This window comes from Acyrthosiphon pisum, chromosome A1 (assembly GCF_005508785.2).
Source record: "Acyrthosiphon pisum isolate AL4f chromosome A1, pea_aphid_22Mar2018_4r6ur, whole genome shotgun sequence".
Lineage (NCBI taxonomy): Eukaryota > Metazoa > Arthropoda > Insecta > Hemiptera > Aphididae > Acyrthosiphon > Acyrthosiphon pisum.
In genome coordinates this window covers 63082654-63103391 of record NC_042494.1, presented here as the reverse complement: position 1 = coordinate 63103391, position 20738 = coordinate 63082654, and the positions used below count along the sequence as shown (strand labels likewise).

The 20738-nt window shown below is 29.7% G+C and overlaps 1 protein-coding gene across 1 annotated transcript in view; it reads right to left on the bottom strand.

The window, feature by feature from the left end:
- Positions 1 to 9406: 9406 nt before the first annotated feature.
- LOC100568964 (homeobox protein slou) overlaps positions 9407 to 20738 on the bottom strand; it is a 19353-nt gene continuing 8021 nt past the window's right edge. The window contains exons 2-3 of the mRNA XM_003247125.4: positions 12157 to 12332; positions 9407 to 10046 (exon numbers count right to left, since the gene is read on the bottom strand). Of these exons, the coding sequence (XP_003247173.1) occupies positions 9876 to 10046; positions 12157 to 12332 (347 nt within the window). The 3' untranslated portion in view covers positions 9407 to 9875. The remainder of the gene's footprint in view (positions 10047 to 12156; positions 12333 to 20738) is intronic.

Below are 20738 nucleotides of genomic sequence, written 5' to 3'. Positions count from 1 at the left end.
CCTGCTTTTCTTTTACTTTAAATTAAATTATATCAAACATTTGTGTCGAATAATAAATTTTAAATAATTGAAACAGCATAAAGCCTAAGGGTTGACATTAATGGAAATTCCCGAGAACATTCCATCCCGATGATGTGAATCATTCCAATATTATATTATAATTTAACTATTATTATTGAATTGAGTTGATATCATATACTCTTACATATTTAATCTTTATAACATGCAATAACTACAACACTGTGTCACTATATAACCACAGAATAACTGTTGTTGTGTGGTATAACCTTTATTAACACTCTGTGATAAGCACCACGCGGATGTTAAATTATAATATCTATACTTGGTGTCTATTGGTGTTTAGTGCTTACCGTGTTATCAATAATTGACAAGGTACCTACGCATTTATGTCTTGCCTCTCATTTTAGCTTCATATAGGTAATATGTTATGTAGGTAAACACCTCAAGTTTAAAAGTTTCCAAACACGATACATCTTCCATTCTTTGTTTCCGCAATGTAATTTATTATTTTCATTATTATAATTTTTTTTTTATCTAACAAACTATCCACGGCATTTGAGATCATTGGACGCAACAACACATTTATATATATTATTCATACATTACATAATACTAAAATTGATAACATAGTATTTTTAGGAATAGCAGATGAGAAAAAAAAACAAAAATGTAATTAGTTTTTAAGTATTATAATATACAGCTTACAATTTACTTAAAAAGTAAGTTTCTGATAAGAACTGAATGAGCTCAAATACGTTGCTGGGTTCTGAGTTGAGTATTGCAGCAAGGTGATCGGAGATTTCAAATTTTCTTTTTTCCTTGACGTAGATTCTACATTCGGTTAAGATATGTTTAACTGTGAGGGAGTCTCCACAACATGTACAAATAGTTTATTATTATTTAAAGATTAAACCAAGGGTTCCCAAACTTTTTAGCACCTTATTTGAACCTAGAATTTCTTAAGGCGCCTTTCCCTAAGACATATTATCATGACTAATCATAAAAAATAGAAAAAATAAATAAAAACCAGTAAAAATTATAATGGGTAATATAAAAATGTTTATTTATTTTAAATTATACATTATATTTATATTTACTATTTATATATATTTTAATCATTCAATTTTTATTTACATAATCGTAATTATTTCCGACACCGCCATAGTCGGGTTTTCAAATTTGTTTTCATATCATAAAAAAAATTTTGACAGCGCGGTGCCCCCGTTTTAATATCTAATGAGATACGCCATTTTATAAGTACATAATATATAACTTATAAGTTATAATAATTAATAAAAATAAATTGATTACCGTGATTCTTCGATATTCCCAGGAATTTTTCCCAAGTTTTTACGTTCCCTGAAATTGTCCATAAAACTCTTCAAGAATATTTTATAAATGAATGCAAAGTGAATAAAAAATGCCTTATCTTAATTTTTTAAGTGTAGGTACGTACAATACAGTGGCGGTCAAATGATTTTGTCATGGGGGGGGGGGGGGGGATACGGCTGATTGTTTAACATACCTATGCATTATTTTATCATTAAAAATATAATTTATGGTTATGTCTAAGTCTAATATCAATTTATAAAATTATGGTAAATACAAACATTATTTATAACTTAGGTATACACACTGAATCACGGACAATCCCCCGACCATTAATTTATTAATTTTTAATGCTTAAAATATAAAATATATGCTTATTTTTTTTTTAATTTTTTTTTTTTGAAGTAGTTCAGTGGATCGAACAAATAGATTTATAACCTATTATATTTATGAAAAAAAAAAAAATGTTTATATAATGTTTTAAATTAAAAAAAAATAATTTCTTATTAAATAATATTGTATTATTAAATTCAATATTATTAGTCAATAATAAACTTAAAAAAAATTTGGGGAAAAATGTCCACATCAAAAATATATCGGGGGGAAAATATTCCGAAAACAATCAGGGCCCGTGATTAACTGCTCAAAAGCCATAGAAAAAATATTAGGTACTGCTAAGTCACAACTTGATTTTCTGTAACGATATTAGTGACCTTACTTATTTTTTCATTCACCGAGCGTTTAGAAGTAGAGCAACTTGCATCAAGATAGCCAGTAATTTTCTTTTTATAAACATAGTAATAAATTGTGAAAATGTGAAATAGACAATATAGTCAAAGTCAATATTTCAAAAGACACCGACCGTATAATAGGTTGTAAGTAATAGAACTACACGGACCTACAGTAGAAAACACGAGTACGAAAGAGTAAAGACGAATCACGGTGATAACTAAATATTATGAGTTATGACAAATAATAAGCAATCGACATTTCAAGTTTTCAAACAACTAATGACTTGGGGCTGTTGGTATAAAAAAAAAAATACGTAATATTGTAAAATATACTTACCAATCGCATTGTGATTTGCACAAGAATTCAAATTACATTTTGTTCCAAAAAATACAATTCTTCGTATGCCCTTAGTTGATACGTCATATATTTTATTAGTTTATTACATATTATTATCTTCAGTAAACAATACCTATCAAATAATAGGTACGATTAACAGGTAGTAAGACTAAGGTTAATTTATCTATGATCCGATTATTTTAAAAGAACATAATTAATTAAATACGATGAATTGGTAGAAAGTTCTCATTATTTTCAATAATGGAAACACGAGGTACCTATACGTCTTATATCTGACTAGGTACTATACTCTATTCATAATAAGAACGCACCAGGCGGCCACGGACAAAACCGGTTTTGTTACGTAAATCTGGTGCGTTCTTATTCTGAATAGAGTATAGTACCTAGTCAGATATAAGACGTATAGGTATAGACGTATAGACAAGAAGTCAATAATAATATAGTTTATAAATATTAGTTAGTAGGTTATTGGCGTCTTGTTAAGACATATACGATTTTTAAAATACCAGTACGAATAAAACCACAACATTAACCATAACGACTTTGATGCTAGATTAGAAAGATTTTTATTATAGTTATTAAAATGTATTAAACAAGTTATAAAACGTACCATTCACGCCTATTTAGTGTAAATCTTTTTAGGTTATTTTAATTGAGATAGTACAAAAATAACGAAATATAACTCTTTTCTTAAACTTTGTTATTATAACAGTATATCTATATTATATAGGTACATATTTAATATTTATATTATTTTAAATTTTAATTGTAGCGTATAACTTACTGTATAATAAGTGTATTAATATAACCACTAGAATATTAGTAACTATATCGTCTGTATCTATAATATTTTAACATTATTAAATTTCTTTCAAAATATGTAATTTTGAATTTTAGAGTTTTAACAAACATTGCGTACCTATTATAATATATTATATTACTGTAAAAAGTTAATACATTTTAAATTTTAAATTTTTTAATAATATATAATATTTATTTAAAGTTAGCATAGACTCATTTTTATTATGTTATAATATACACCAATGTCCGTGTTGGCGTCCTGTACACAATCAAAATATTCATTTATTAAAATAGAATAATAATATTTAATAATATAAAAAGCAAATACAATTTAGTAAAATATGTTGTGAATTATTTGTAAATTAAGAATTATTAGATTATATAACAAGTGTTTATTTGATATTACACATTTACACGACCTTAAGGTGCAGGCAATCCATATAGTAGCCTGCACGGAGGACGTTCTTATTTTTATGTAGTATTTTGAAGACTGCCTTATAGTATCCTTAGTATCAAATCTGAAATCACTCTTAAAGTAATTAACAGTAATATAATAATATATAATTAGCACAGTTTATTTTTTAAATAACATCAAAAACAAATTACAGTTTGAAAATTATTGGCAATTTCGTAGATTGTATGTTACTATGTAAGTATGTTTATTATTTTATAAAGTGTACAATTTTGATTTTCAAAGTCTAACCATCTCTGTAATCATAAGACAGACATTTCAACATATTTTGGATCATTTAATATTAAACAACCATAGTCTTCGGATCGTAGTTTCATCGCATAATCTACGTCTATAATATTACTCGAGTTTGTTGTAAGTGTTGAAGGCTGTTATGAGTGAAACTATTTTAGAAAAATCCTACACAAAATATTCCTGACAGCCGTATACGTCTTATAATACACGCCTTGGCGCCTTGCTCAAGTTATAATATACCTATATTAATTATTATAATCGCTGTTTGAATGTGATAGGGTTTACCCGCGGGCTGTTTACGGGTATATTATTCGGAGAACGTATAGTACATAATAATAATAATAATATTTTATCGTCGTCGTCGTTCTCACCGCGACGACGAGTCAAAGACGCAAAATACAGTGCCCGCGCGCGCCTATAATATTATAATATACGCAGCGAACGCTGACACGTACACCCACATACCCACACAAGCACATCTTGACTGCAGAAAGATGATAATATCATAATATAGACCTTTAAAGATGCGGGACGGCGCGCGTTTTTCATTTCGTACACCCAGCGCCCCCCGGCTTGGCGCGGCGGACGACCCCGCGGAAATCCTTTTCCACCGATTGCGCGGCCGCCCCCGCCCGAAATCACTGTCGGCGGCGGCTTGCGCGCGCGCGCGCTCCGGCAACAGCGGAAACGGCAGCGGTCGCCGTGAAATATGGCGGCTAAAAGCTGCGGTTGGGTGTTCGGCGGCAGTGATTTAATAACATAAACGATGTAATAATGGCGGCTGTACAACGCGGTCGCGGGGGCAGAGGTTTCGGAGGGGCATAATAGTTTTCCCGACGCTGCCACCCTCCCTCCGCCGACCAACCCCGCCGGTATACGCGTGTATGCCACACATGTATACAAGCAGATATTATATATATATTATTATTATTATATACTTCATGTGGTATACGGTTTTATTATATATAATATTGTGTGTATAATACTGTATATATATATTTATGTATATGCGCGTCATATTATGTAGATTATGTACAGTATTATACAGGGCGGTTCTTTTGAGAAGGTTTTTTTTGATTTTTTTATAAACGGCCACCTATTCGTGTTTCTTATTTACCTATCATGCCTATATAAGTTGTCGTACAAACGTGGAATTTTGAACCACTGCTCGGGAAAACTATTAGATATAGCCATATAGATACCTACCTAATAATATGTGCTTGAAAATTGAAGAATAGACAATTTCTTTGTAAAAGAAAAAAATCGGCAGACACAATATAGCAATACACGTAAGTATTGGCACAGGTATTATGATGTTCAGTTCAGGATTCTATTAACCACCTGGGCACAGCCCTGGAATGAGCAGTTCATTGTTTAAATGTGCAGCGAGTATCCTGCCCAACTATCGATGGGGCATTGTTTAGCTATAATGTACCTATGCGCCTATGAAACTATATATTATAATATTATACTCCCTACACATAAATATAAATTATTATAAAATATACCGTTCGTTCGATAATCAATATTTATAGAAGGAACTTTTTAAAGAAAAATATATTCTACAGTAATAATGTTTGAAAAAAAATATGCTACCATTTCTAAGCTACCATTTAGAAACCAGTAAGCCGGAAGCCGGTAAAACGATATAATGTGTTTGAAAATTAAACTCGTATATTATATAGGGATATTATAGAAAGTATATTCAAATGATTCAATAAATCTGAAATTAAATGAATAAGTACTTAATCGACGATTCACGTCAAAATAATCATCTTGTACCTACGTGTAAAATCTATGTGATATTGTGATGTGCACCTATAATATATTGTATAATATTATATATTTAAAGAGTGAGTCGTGTTTAATATCAGCGAATAAAAATATATATATATAAAAACACGTTTGCGGAACGATAATAACAACAAAAAAAGTCCCCTCTTTGGATGAGTGCGTGTAGAAAGACAAGAAAAAAAGCAAAAACCAAGGTCTTTTCCCGCAGACGACCACTTAAAAACGGCGAAACGTCTTCTTTATGCGGACGTTATTCGGAGAAAATTGCTTCTTTTCGCCCCTTTATGCGCACCCCGTGGACCCGCACGCCCACAGCTCGCCAGACTGCGAGACGTGACTTTTATACACCCAAATACACATTTATATATTATAATATATACCTAAATGATAAAATTCAAAATTGCCTTTTATTGCGACTCGCAGGTACGATTACATTTAGACACCGACAACCACTACCGCGGGTACTCTGTGAAATGATTTAACTCTAACGAATAATAATATGTACGCTGTTGTAGGTATAGGTATACTACGGCAATACTTTTCTCTTTGATCCCGAGGGAAAACGCTTGTGCAATTTTTTTATTGTGTTATATACATTTACTATGTCGTGTATTGTGTATAACCATAAAATAATATTGAAGTCAAGCGACAAGCATAGGTGCATGTATATGTATAGCAACCGCACGCTGTTGGGTTTTCATTTATTTTGTCACCGGTGCAATCACTTTACTGCGAGTTTCACTGCGCGTTAGTACTAAGTAGTATACTACTATATATAGGCACATATTATAATATATTATATTTTATATACAGATACATATTTGCTGGTTATTCATTTATTACAATACAGTATGGTTATGGTATAAGTTATTTGTACCAACGTACGACTACGAAGTAGGTACTGTGTCTGTATCTGTATATATATATGAATGCGGCAATAGCTTCATAACTAATCGATTTAAACAAACTTTGAACGATGAATGACAATAATGTGCAGACAGTTAATAATATGAAATTTATAGCATAATATTATATCCAATATCAGATAATGCAACAATAAAACGTTTTGAGAGATTATATCATCGGTTTTAATTTTATACTAACTGCAGTTAAATGAATTGATTATTGATTTTTGTTCTTTAATGTGTTTATTTCCTCAACGTTTCGTTGCTGTTTCTCACATAGATTTCATACTATTGTGAATATACGACATTGTGTGTCCTATATTTTTATACTATTTGACATATTTTATTTACTATCCCGTAAAGTATTTTCCTCATCGTCAAACCAATAGCTTCCCCCTGAATCTAAAATAGTGCTTATGTATATATTCTACATAGTTAATCTTATGGACGAAGTCCTACACTATACCCCTCGCAGGCCTGGTATATGAGAACAAAATCTTCCCCTAGCCAACGAGGAACGGCCAGAATCATCATTCCAAATTACACCGTAAGCCAATGTCCAATATAATGAGAGATATAGGCAGGTACCTAATGTAGAATATAAACATATAAGGAATTGTACACTCGTCAGCGGACAGCGACACTTATTCCTTTTGATAAATATTGTGATACTGATAGTATGTTAACTGTTAAGTACTGGAGTACTGCCATTTTATATTTTATATCACAAGATGATCGTCGTAACATCAGAAAACGAAATTATAAGATCTTAAAATAGTTCATGTTTAGTTACATATTAATTCCTTCACAATTTCACGAAAACATTTTTAGTTTAACAATATCAGAAAACTAAACATAACTATATATCTACAGATTTTCTAGCTCATTCGCTAACTATTCACACATATAATCTTAGGCGATGATCACAACAAATACAATTTTCAAATAATATTTTACAATACTTTATTAATCCTTCAATTTATATCTCCTGATTTTATACCAGGCTGGTTAACCAATGTTATGTACATTGTACATTTGTACATATTATATTAATTTTGATATAGCTTTGCAGGCATATCATATTGTGACTATATCACGTGAAACAATAAGACGTTTCATAATTTTAAAAGTAGTCGTTTATATTGCCTATGAAACAATAGGTAATTAATAGTTTCAACTTTCGACATTAAAGTTATATCCACCTTCAACCCTCCATCGAACATATTTTCCAGTGAATGAAACTTACTATACCTATGTTACTTTACTAATGAAACGATTTATTCTCCTGAAATACCTTGTAATAAATTTCAAAAGGTCGGACAGGATAAATTATATTACAATTTAATAGCAGTAGCTGGTTATTTATTATTATATATAAGACGAGAATTTTATATATTAGATTGAGATCAATGCTAAATCCCCGGATAAAATCACATCATAAGATATTAAGGTTGATAATATTATACTCGAATTCATCATAAAAGAAAAACTTAAAAACAAGCAATTAAATCTGTATAAATTGTTATCTGTATATCATTAGAAATAAGTTCTAAATGAAATGTAAATAACAACTGTATCCCAATGGCCTATATAGGTTAGGTTAGGCCTACATATGTTGCCGAGGATAATTTTATTAATAATAATAAAAAAAAAAAAACATTTATAAAAAATATTGAATAAATCTTAAAAATGTGTATAGTTTTAAATTTAATTCGTAAAAATCAAATTTAAATTTAAAATTTAAAATCACTACAATAAAATATATTATTATTTTGCATTAAAGTGTTTAAAGCAAACCGAATACTCAACATATTGGTTGGCATTTTGTATAAACACAAATAATAGAGTGAAGTATATTACATAAACGATATAAAAACATTATATTAGTTAGGCATATATTTTTAATAGTATATATTTAAGTAGGTATCGTTTTTAAGACACAAGTTTATTTTCTTTTTTTCGTTTTGGAAGTTAAGCTATTTTAAACAAAATTCCTGTACTACCAGTGGTTTTTAAACATTCTTTAAGGTTCTTTTTTAATCTTTTTTTTTTCCATTCTTACCTTTTTTTGTTTACACTTTTGTGTAATCTTTATTAGTATTTCCGTTTTCATATATAACATTAAAATACTTAAACAGCTAAACACTCAACAATTTACTTGCAAGTAGATACCTATATTATAAATGATTTCACTTTTCTTCAAAACTTAAGTTATAGAATTTCTGAGGACCTATATATACCTAATTGAAGTTAAAGATTTTCTATTTTTTTTCTTCCTTTTAAAATTGTTTAGCTATTTAAATCTTAAAAACATTTAGTATTTACATGTATTGTCGAGTACCTATATTTGAGTTAAATACATGAAATGTTACATGATAATAAATAAAATATTTTTTTCAATACGATATATTTTAGTTTGAAAAGAGAAAAGTGAAATATACGTTAAATTTATGTGAACTTACTATATTTTAATGGATATCAAATATTTGTTTCAATATCCCTATTTACACAAATATACTATAGTTTTGTGTTACTTTGAGAATAATTCAATTTCTTTATACCAAACTGTTTATCAACAACGTCTTAGTTTGTTGATTAGTAGAACATTTTGAATGAAGGATTCTGAATTAGTTTTTTATAATTTTAAATTTAAACTGTATTATTGATTTCCAATAACACCAATAATAATATTTATTAAACACATTTTATTATTTATTTACAACATTGTAGAATATATATTTACATTTGATCAACATAGTTAATATTTAATAAATAATAATAATGGAACATCTAACCTATATATTATTATATTCTAATATACTAATTATTAACGATCGTGCAATGCATTAAACACATCATATTAAGTGTATATTTAGCTTTTCGACAATTTGTAAAGGTTTTCGATATCATAAAAATTCCGTCTGATCATCAGTTTTGGCATCAGTTTGCGTTTAAAAGTGTTTTTGATGAATCTCCACAATTCTGTACAATATTATAATATATTTTATGCTTTGTGAAAAGACAAACAACAATTAAAAAAGTTTTTCATTTTAAATAATATTTCACCTGATGTTATAGTAAAACGGACGTTTTCACGACAAACGCGATTGTATAATATTATATAATGATTTTCATGTATTTCTTAAAACCACGATCGATAGACTTTCCACATTTCAATATTAAACTAAGAGTTATAGGAAACTAACCTAAAATTTTTTTTCTTAACATTTTTATGAGTAATATGAACAATTATTCGTTTCCGTTTCCGAATCCTCGTCTTCTTCGCCCTCTTGGACCATTCCCTGCGTACTCCGTTGGTGTATGTTAGCCAACCTCTGTTGCTGTATTTCCAGATGTTGTTTTCTCCATTTTATTCTACGATTTTGAAACCAAACTTTAACCTGAATCAAATAAAATTCTATCATATAATATTTTTCTACAAAATTATAAATATACTATAATATATACACAATACATATAATATTAAAAACGATCGTTGTTATGTGAGTAGAGTAATATGACCTAATAACGTGTAATGAGGAATTTATTTTTGACTACCCAAAAATATTTCATCTTTAGATATTTCCGTCAATACGTTCTATAGTTCTCGAAAAACTAAGTTTTCGTCCAAATTTCACCCTGTCATACTCTGTGTTGGATTTATCTTAGACCATCTCTAATGATGCATTATTTAACATGTATATTATCAGTGTCAGACTGGCTCGAAAAGGCCCAGTCCGTGATTTGAAAAAAAGGGCTCCCAACAGGCAAATAGAAAATGTTTTATTTAGCCCAGAAAAAAATACGTACCTAACTAAAATTCAATCATTCAATATATTAACTGGTTTTACTTTATTTTCAATATAGAATTTATTTTGAGTATATTCTCAAATACTAAGACATTTTCTACAGACCCAAAGTGAATTTACTACAAGAGACCCATCGGACTGTTTTTATTACCAGACAGGGAATATCCCACCTATCCAGGTATCCAAATCTCAAATTACGCCACTGGAGCGTAGCCCTTACACTGGCTACACCACCTGTGACATCAAACATTATAAAGAAAAACACCGATTCAAATTGTGTCAAATTGTGCACAAGTACAATACTATTAATATCAAAATATATAATAATTCAGTTACAATCAGTGATAATGCGAATACCAAGTCATACTCATACCGTCTTACAAATGTATACAACATAGCAAAAAACTGTTTTGCGTGGGAAGGAACCGAGAACGCCACAGTTAGAACGCTGAGAAACGAAATTTTCACCAGATAAAAAAAGAACTTTGGCTGTGCAATATCGTTTTTATTTTTTCGTTATCGGAACTTCAAAAAAAGTTATTAAAGTTTGAAAAACGCAAATAATAATGGATTTTAAAATAATAGGAACTTTTTTCGTATAAGTGATATCAAAAAAATAAAAACGATATTGCACAGCCAAAGTTCTCCTTTATAAGCGGTGAAAATGTTGTTTCTTCGTTATGAGTTTATGACTGTAGCCTTCTCGGTTCTTTGCCGCGGCAAAACGTTTTTGCTATGCTATTGGTTTGCCGTACGTGTGTAAGGCGGAGACAACATATTATGCGGGTGTGACGTCCTCTTAAAAGCCACAAAAATTGTACACTATTTATAGACAATGATACATATTTGTATATAGACAGCTATTAAATTCGTAGAATGACAATGTCATTATTTTATTAATTATCGAGAACTTCTCAAGATTGTAAAAAAGAATACGTTTTCTGATTTGAAAAAAAAAAAATGTTTATTTCGTATTTTTATTTACTCTAAACGAAAAATAATAATATTAATAGGTACAAAACCAGAGGCCCCCAATTACCATAAAGAAGCCGGGGCCCCGTCCACAATTGCGGACTAGCGGTCCGGGCCAGTCTGAATCTAATATTATGTACTATATCTAAATGTATATTTGAATGGATACATCATACATCTGTATTGTGTTTACTAGCTGTTTATGTATAATATATTATTATTAACTTACTGTCGAATGTTTATAATTGTTTAAACCAGGGCTTGAAATCGATATTGGATACCGATTTTGAATACCGTTAAAACTGCAATCGATACCTATCGAAACTAAAAACGAAATCGAAAAAATCAATACCGGTAATCACAACCGAAAACAAAAATTGAAATCGGAAAAAATAAATACCGATATCTGAAATCGAAATAGAAATAGGAGAAAAAATGTTCGGTTCCAAGCCCTGGTTATTATAATAACATAATAATAATGCAGGGCTTGAAACCGATATATAATACCGGTTAAAATTTTTAACTTAAAACCGTTAAAAACCAAAATCAATATCGAAACTGAAAACGAAATCGAAATAGGAAAAAATGTATTTGGTTTCAACTTTTAAGCCCTGATTTAAACAAAGTTTTGGACAAGTGATTCGAGAACTAAACAGCATATAACACATTAATAATATCACAATAATATCACCGTCGTTAATTTGTTCAATAATTTTATTCTCGTACTCACTTGTGCTTCCGTTAACTGTAATGTGTGAGCCAAATATAGTCTTTCTGGACCCACCATGTATTGTTGACGTTCGAATTCCATCTCTAACCTCTCCAATTGTTCCGGAGTGAATATTGTTCGTACTCTTTTTGATTTACCAGAACAACCGTGTTTTTTACTGGAACCTTCAATTTTGTCTGAAATTAAATAAAATCAACCCTTTAGTCGAATTTACATAGGTATTATGGTAAAATATAACTCTATAGGTTCAAAGAAAAATCTCAATTTAAATATGTATAATATTTCAACTTATTTATGATGTTATAGATAGGTTTATGCACACGGGGTAGTGCACATAGGTCAGAATAATCAAAAACCACCCAAGTCAATTTTACAATAGTAACGGTTGTACTATCCTAACGTGCTAACATTCTAAAATCTAAAGCAAGATTTAAAAGGTAAATGAGAGTTTTTAAAACAATATGTTACGTCATTATTTGCTGTACCTATCACAAAAAAATACAATAATGTGGCGTTTTCCTTATGATCGGTAACCATATTATAGACATTTTACATTTTTTAATAAATTGTAATTTGGTAATCTACAATGTTATTAGTAAAATTTCAAAACACTTGAATATCTAAATAGTGTTATAATTAAGTAGATTATTGCATTGAGTATATTATGTTAAGATGTACCTAAATATGTTAATTAATTAATTTTGTATTAAGGGGACTCCAGTCGATGAAAAAAAAGTGACTTATAGACCAAGGTAAAGCCAGGTATAATTACTGGAGGAATTTGGTTTGACAGATTTTAATTTTGAAAACGGATTATGATTGACTTACAGGCTTACTATGTTTCCATCGAGGCGATTTTTAATATTCCAATTTTTGTTAGTGTCATAATAATGCGTATTAATATGTGTTAATATAAATACAAAAACATATCATATTTTTATTTATGGATATCACAGATGACAAAACAGATAATCAAAATTGCCTCGATTGTAATCAATAAAAATTAGTTTTAAAAATTGAAATCCGTCAAACCAAATTCCAAATTCCTTCAGTTTTGTCTGGCTTTTTGGTCTAAAAACCACTTTTATTTTTCATCGACTGCAGTTGCCTGCAGCTCCCTTAAGATATATTTTATGATACGGAATTTAAACATATTTTAAAATATTAAAATAAACGAAATTTATGTTTAGATTAGCAAATCTACATTAGTTTTGAGTTTTGAAAAGCCCCATTAAACAAATTAATTAACTATATGAACGGTTCTAATCACTTAGTTTTAATTGACGAAAAAAATGTGAGTCATGTGTAAAGTATGTTGATTCATTGATCCATAAGTAGCTAGTAGTGCTATAGTAGTCTATAAATCCAATTTTTATTCAACGGATTAGCTTTATGTACATTATAAGCCAGTTAGATCAGGTCAATATAACCTAATATTAATATAGAATATAATTAAAACATATTTAACGTATGTTTGGAGAAATTGAGCACGCCATTGTAAAAAGGAAATAAATTAACTAAAAGAAAAACGAAACCGTTGTTTTTTGTAGCTAATACAGCAAGCAGATTACGAACTGAAAATATAATAAATATACATCTGAGAGTAAAATAATATAATAATCGTATTTCATTATGAATTGAGCGCATATTACAATAGCTGCAGTATTACGGTTATCAATTGCATCCACTCGACCACTCGTCTATGTATATATTGTATATATTCACACATAATTCACGGCACGTGGTTTTTATTTTGCGAACATTTCATGTCCAACTGATGACAATGATCATTACTATTATTATTATTATTATATTATTACAACTGTCCTCCACCCTCCCGGTGTAATGATACAACTATTATTGTAATCAAACAATCGAATTAGCATGACGGCAATCCACCGACACTCGTAACAATCAATAAATTTGCTCTTCAACGTCGAACCACCGAAGCATTAATAATGTACATATGTATTACAATAATTAGAACAATAATTTGTCCTGCCAAAACCATATATAACTGGACCCAGCCACAAATAAATAAATTCACACTTGCTGAATGAAAAAAAAAAAAAATTAAAAAACCGCAACTATATATCCTTGTACATGTGTAATGTGTATACGCATAATAACCGGTCCTCCTCCAGTGATTTATGGTTGATAGGGAACGTATTAAAAAATATGTAATACATATACACACACATATTATGAAAAAGTTGCAAAGGGCACTGAGTGAACCCTTTGACAAAAAAAAAAAAAGGGTGAGCAAACTATCCAGGGAATTATTGTTGTTAAACTGCAGGGAGCGTACGCGGGTGTATAATACATATATATATATTGTATACACTTTTGTCTAAATAAAAACGATGCACCCTCTGAGAAACCAATACAAAACGCATCGTAATTAATATATATTATAAGCTTTATGGGTCATGTTTTTTTTCCATAACTTGCCACTCGTCCAACCGACCGGAAACATAATCGTAGTTATGGTCGATTTAAAGTCATCGTTGTCCGCTACCACAACGTTCTAACTACATGACACTTATTGCAACCACATACCACTCGGCAAAAATCACAACGAATAAAATAATTCCACCGATTTGGTTGTAAGCAAAGTAAGCCCCCCAAGTTTGCGCACGAAAAGCTACCGAAAATCTATCGTTCGTGCGACGTATTAGAAGTATTTAACATATTATTATCGTTATAGCGGTATCGAATGCGTTCGGATAAATATTTATAAATATTTTAATCTGCGTAATAATATTATGGTGGTCAACATTTTGCGCCGCGTGTCACGTGTGCGTATTGCTGCGAATCGTGCGATCGCCATGGAAAATCTGTGCAATGCGCAGGATATATTATTATGTTTCAAGGCAGCTATAGGACCCGTATTATTGCGCAGATACCATAATATTATTGCGCAATGCGTGGGCCCGGCGCGCAGGTTTTCGGCGAGGACGGAGGGCCGCACGTTGCGGGATGTAGTGTTATATTATTATAATATTATATTATGCGAAATTATTACGACATCATTATATAATAACCCGGGACGCCGAGGCAGCTCCATTATTGTTCTTGTTGTTGCTGTTGTTGCCGCTGTTTATGTGTACACTGCGTGTGTATATATACACGCGGGACGTCAAGAGTAATTAACAACTTTGCCGCCCCCGATGATACCCTGCTGCACCGGCGGCACTCGACGGCCCCGCCGCCGCCCGTTTGACTTTGTCCCTTAAGTTTACGACCGCATAATAATAATATGAGATACGCGACTACACTGGCGCGCGGGTGACGATGCACAATGGACCGGCGACGGGGTGATGAGCTGAAAACGAGACATCTGTTTATACGTGTGTGCGTGTGTTTAAGCGCGCGCGCGCGTGTGTGTGTGTGTGTGTGTGTGTGTGTGCGCGTGTACGACAAAGATTCCTGGCGTGTTCTTTGCACTCGACACGTCGAAAAGTTGCTCACGATATTATTATTATTATAATAACACGTGCGGCAAACTTTTATGCGCTTAAAATGTACAAACATGATAATATTATGTATAAATAATATATGTATATAATATTATAATGTATAAATGTGAACTTTATAATAATATATTATAACGATGCTCGAGATTATCCGTCAAAAACCTCACGAAAATGCACATCAAAGATATTGTAGCGACCGTATAAACGTACACGTGGTAAATACACGCTTCATAAAATTTTCATTATAATACTGCATTGCTTGCATTGTGATAATTTTTATAAAAGCTTAAGACGTGTTATACATAAAGTCGGAATAAATTATCATATACAGCGCCATTATTTACCTACAGTCGGTATATAATTCTAGGTGCATGGGACTTAGGTACGTCGTAGCTCGTAGGTAATATGTATAGTAGGTAGTCATTATTATAGAATAATATTGGTTATCACAAGTCATAACCATATAAGTATTACACTCAATACCACAATTTCCTAATATAATATCAGATAGGTACCTGCTATAGTATAATATTTTATAAGTGCGACATCGAAAAAAATAATATGAGCTTTTGAGTCAAAGCACGCATTATAGGATTACATTTATTATACCTAATTGAATATATTCGTGAACACGCGTGCAGGTTTGTAATCGATCAAGCAAGTAGTAGGTACCCACATGAAATATATTATAATTTGCAACTATTAAGCGTCGTACGCCAACGGTTTTCGATAGTTAATTAAGTGTTAAATTTGAATATTTGTATGAAAATAGTAAGTCGTTTTCCTAATCGGATAAAATTATACGACTTCATCACACGAGTAACTCGTGGTCTTGGCAAAATGGTTTTAATACCAACAACTTTCATAAAAACCGTGAACACTAAGGACCCGATTTTAAGCAAATCACCCTCCAACATTTGACAAACAGGTGCCTTTGTCAACGACCAACAAAGATAGTTTTTCAATAAGGACGGCGTGTAATCCCTTTCCCCCTATACTCGATTCGTTTTGCTCGTCTGGCTTTTGTTGTCCCCGACTTTATCAACTATAATTGATTACAATACAAATAGAAATTCTAAACCGCGAAAATAAATCATATTAATTAAAACACGAAACGTATCGTATACGAGAAGTTAAAAAGTATTTTTATTGTGTATACATATTAAGATATATTATTTTAAAATTTATCTAACACGTATTAATATAATTTACAACTGAGATAATCAATTAAAATATTTATCAACCTGTAATTTTGTATAATTATTCAATTACATCATTAAAGTAGACTTATTGAATAGAATATTTATTCACAGAGAATAATAGTTATTTTTTGACATGATCTTTAAATTAAATTTTTTTTAAAACTTTTTTTCATTAATTAAAAACATTTTAGTACTTTAACATTTTATTTCATTAAAATTAGCTTATTTAATTAAATATTTTAATCAATTAAAATATTTTTTTGAAATGTTATAAATTATTATAGAAATATATATATTGTTATATAGGACATATAGGTACTATATAGACATTCTCTGATTATAATAATAATATATTATTAATATACTGCTATACGTTCGATCTACGTCCAAACTCTAATATATTTACAGAAAATGATATGTTCTTTAATGATAATAACCAAACGCACATGTCTATAATACGTCTAATAACACAATTAATGTATAATGATGTACCATGAATTAAGATAATTGTGGGTAGGTTGTCATCCCGTAACCGAGTATAGTTAATGGTATTTGGTGGAGAGGAATTTGTGAACATTTTGTGGTGTCCTTTGGAATGGAGACGCGGTATTTTAAGTCATCATTCCAGATTTACCCATTCGAGGAGCTTAACACCATAGAATTAATATTATAGCGTCATTGAGTTTTGGCGGAATGTAAATGGTTAAACTTCAAATACCCAATATATAGAGGTATAATACATTGAATTGAGGATGACGGTGAGTTTGATGTACACGGATATTTTAATAAACTGATTAATAATAATTAATTAACTTGCCTATTTTAATGGTTAAATTACACAACATATAATATTATGAAAAATGAGTTAATATTTTTAGATTCTGAACGAAGTGATGAATGTATTGATTTTACAATGATGTGTGTTTTTTTTTTTTTTTTTTTTGTGTCTGACGACAACTTTTGGAGCAGTAAAAATGCTTCGATTTTCAAAAGTTGTACCTTTTCTGAAAGGAAAGTGAATCTAGTTGGTACTTTGGGGGGTCAAAAGTGAAAATTTCCCAATACTTTTCAAAAGCGGCAGGAAAAACCTTAAAAAAATAACGGAAAAACGCGAATTTTTACGCAAAACCAATTTTTGACAAAAACGAAAACTTAATTTTACTGTAACTCAAAAAATAATTATTGTAAGCACTTGAAATTTGCAACAGATGTTTATATTAGCGTTGTCTATACAGGGTTAAATTTTCAAAGTGTTTCGACTTTTTTTGAGCTATTTATAGACAAATGAAATTTTCAATTTTTCTAAGTATTTTTTTTTAAAATAACGATAAAAAATTTTTGGTTGGATAGAAAACTTTGAAAATTTAATACAAGGTTTCTTATAAGTTGTTCTCACAGTGATAAAAAAAAATCCAAAATCGTTAGTCACAATTTTTTTTTATAAGTGCTTAAAGTTTAAATTTATACGAAATATGTCAAAATTGCGAAAATTTGCAAGTAATTTTGTGGTTGAAAAATCGTAAAATTTTTTTTCTTTTTATAACTAAGTTTTTAAAATTTGGTACAAGGTTCTCCATAAGTTTTTCTTTAAAAATAATATATCCTAGACTGACAAATCATCTCCGTTCAGAATCGTTTTTCGTATACAATGATATAATATCATTGGATTCAAATTTAATTCCATCCATTACAGTAACCCACTTGTAACCTACTGTACAGCAGAGCGACATCCACGACTTACCCGCCTTTTTTAATATCACTGTTGCTTAATAACTATTTTGTCTATATGACAATACACAAACTAAATAGTGACAATCAACAATATGAAATTATTAACAATTAATACTAATTTTGCTACACATTAAATATTAATCTTTATTTTTCAAATTTATTTTAAACAACAATGCGTTTTCAAAATTACAGTCATTAATTTTGGATTGCTTTTTAGTGCATATATCTCCTGCTATGCTATACAAACGTTCAACAGAAAAAAGCAGTATTATACTTCAAAAAAATTAATCTCATTATTAGCATGTTTTTTAAAATAGTTAAATTTTACCCCCAAAGTACCAACTAGATTCACTTTCCTATCAGAAAAGGTACTGTTGAAGAAAATCCAAGCACTTTTACTGTCCTAAAGGTGATGACAGACACAAAAAAAAATTAAAAATTAAAAAAAAAATTAAAAAAAAAAGGTGGGTAAGTGGCTGTCGCTCTGCTATACAGTAAGTTACAAGTGGGCCACTGTATAATGGATGGTATTAATTTTGAATTCAATGATATAATATCATTGTATAAGAAAAATGGTTCTGAGCGGAGACGGTATGTTAGTCTAGGTATAAGATATATTATATACTTATCTATATAGTATTAAAAAAAATTCACCAATATAGTAGGTACCTATAATAAATTCCAAATTAATCATATCACAAGATATATTAGGTACTTATAACACGTTATACATCAACAACATACCGTGATACTATCATAGATATAGTATACATTAGAAATTTCAAGTATACCCAAGAATAATATTATACAATCACAACAAAATAACTAAAATAGTTATTCTAGGTTTTTAATATGTAATTTCGTCCAAATTTGAACTTAAAATGACTATAAAAATAAACGTATTTTTTAGATTTTTTGGTAACAGAATTAATTACTTACGTGGAATCTTGTTTTAAATTTCAAATCTTAGATACAAAATTTGAACATTTTGTACATTTTTAACTACAAAATAATTATTAAAATTTAAATTTGATAAATTTTCTCAAAATTCGATCTTTAAATGCTTATGAAAAAAAATTCTGCCTATGTATTTTTAGTATTTTTCAACTGCTATTGTAACAATATATCAGGAGCCTTGTATTAAATGTTTTTTTGACCCAACAGATAAAACTATATTGATATTTATAGAAGAAAAACTAAAACAAATGAAAACTGACAATGTCTGTAAACAGCTCAAAAAGAGTCAAATTGTTTCGTGTATAGAAAATGCTAATATGAACATTCAATGAAATTTTCAAGTATCTACAGTCATTCTTATTTTAATTACAACAAAATAAGAAAATTGTAACAGGAGAAATCGAGTGAATATCAAATGTTGTAAAAATATAAATTTCAAACGCTCATAAAAATTTAATTTGACTTGCTTGTAGACATTTTTTTTTGAAAAAGGTAGAAAAACTTATTAGGAATCTTGTATTACATTTTCAAATTTTTTTTTGATATTTATAGAATAAAAACCTAAAAAAATTGAAAATTGAAGATTTCCGTAAACAGCTCAAAATAAGTCAAAATATTTTGAAAATGCTATGGTGTATAGAAAATGCTAATATAAACATTCAGTCAAAATTTCATATATCTATAATGATTTGTTTTAGAGTTACACCAAAAACCAAAATCGATTATGTCCTAAACCGATTTTACGTATAAATTCCTGTTTTTCCTTAATTTTTCTTTTGTTTTTCACGGTGCCTTTGAAAAATACTGGAAAACTTTTGACCCCTCATAGTATCAACTAACTATATTCACTTTTCTATCAGAAAAGATTCTGTTGAAGAAAATCCTAGTACTTTTACTGTTTCAAAAGGTGATGACAGACCAAAAAAAAAAAAATAAAAAAAAACACACATCATTTTACAATGAAGACAATCAATACATTCATCGCTCCGATCACAATCTAAAATTAATAAATAAAAAAACATAATTTGAAGAACTTTTAAAATAGGTGATATGTTTTATTTAAGTTACATACGTCGTTTAGCGAGATATTTAAAATATGATGGATATAGGACTTTTGCGAATAGGAAATCAGGCCTACGAAATGTTTGGAACCTTCTTTTGCTCTCCTGAAAAGTTGTCATTTTGGAGTTCAGTGATTTGCAAATTAGGTTGATGA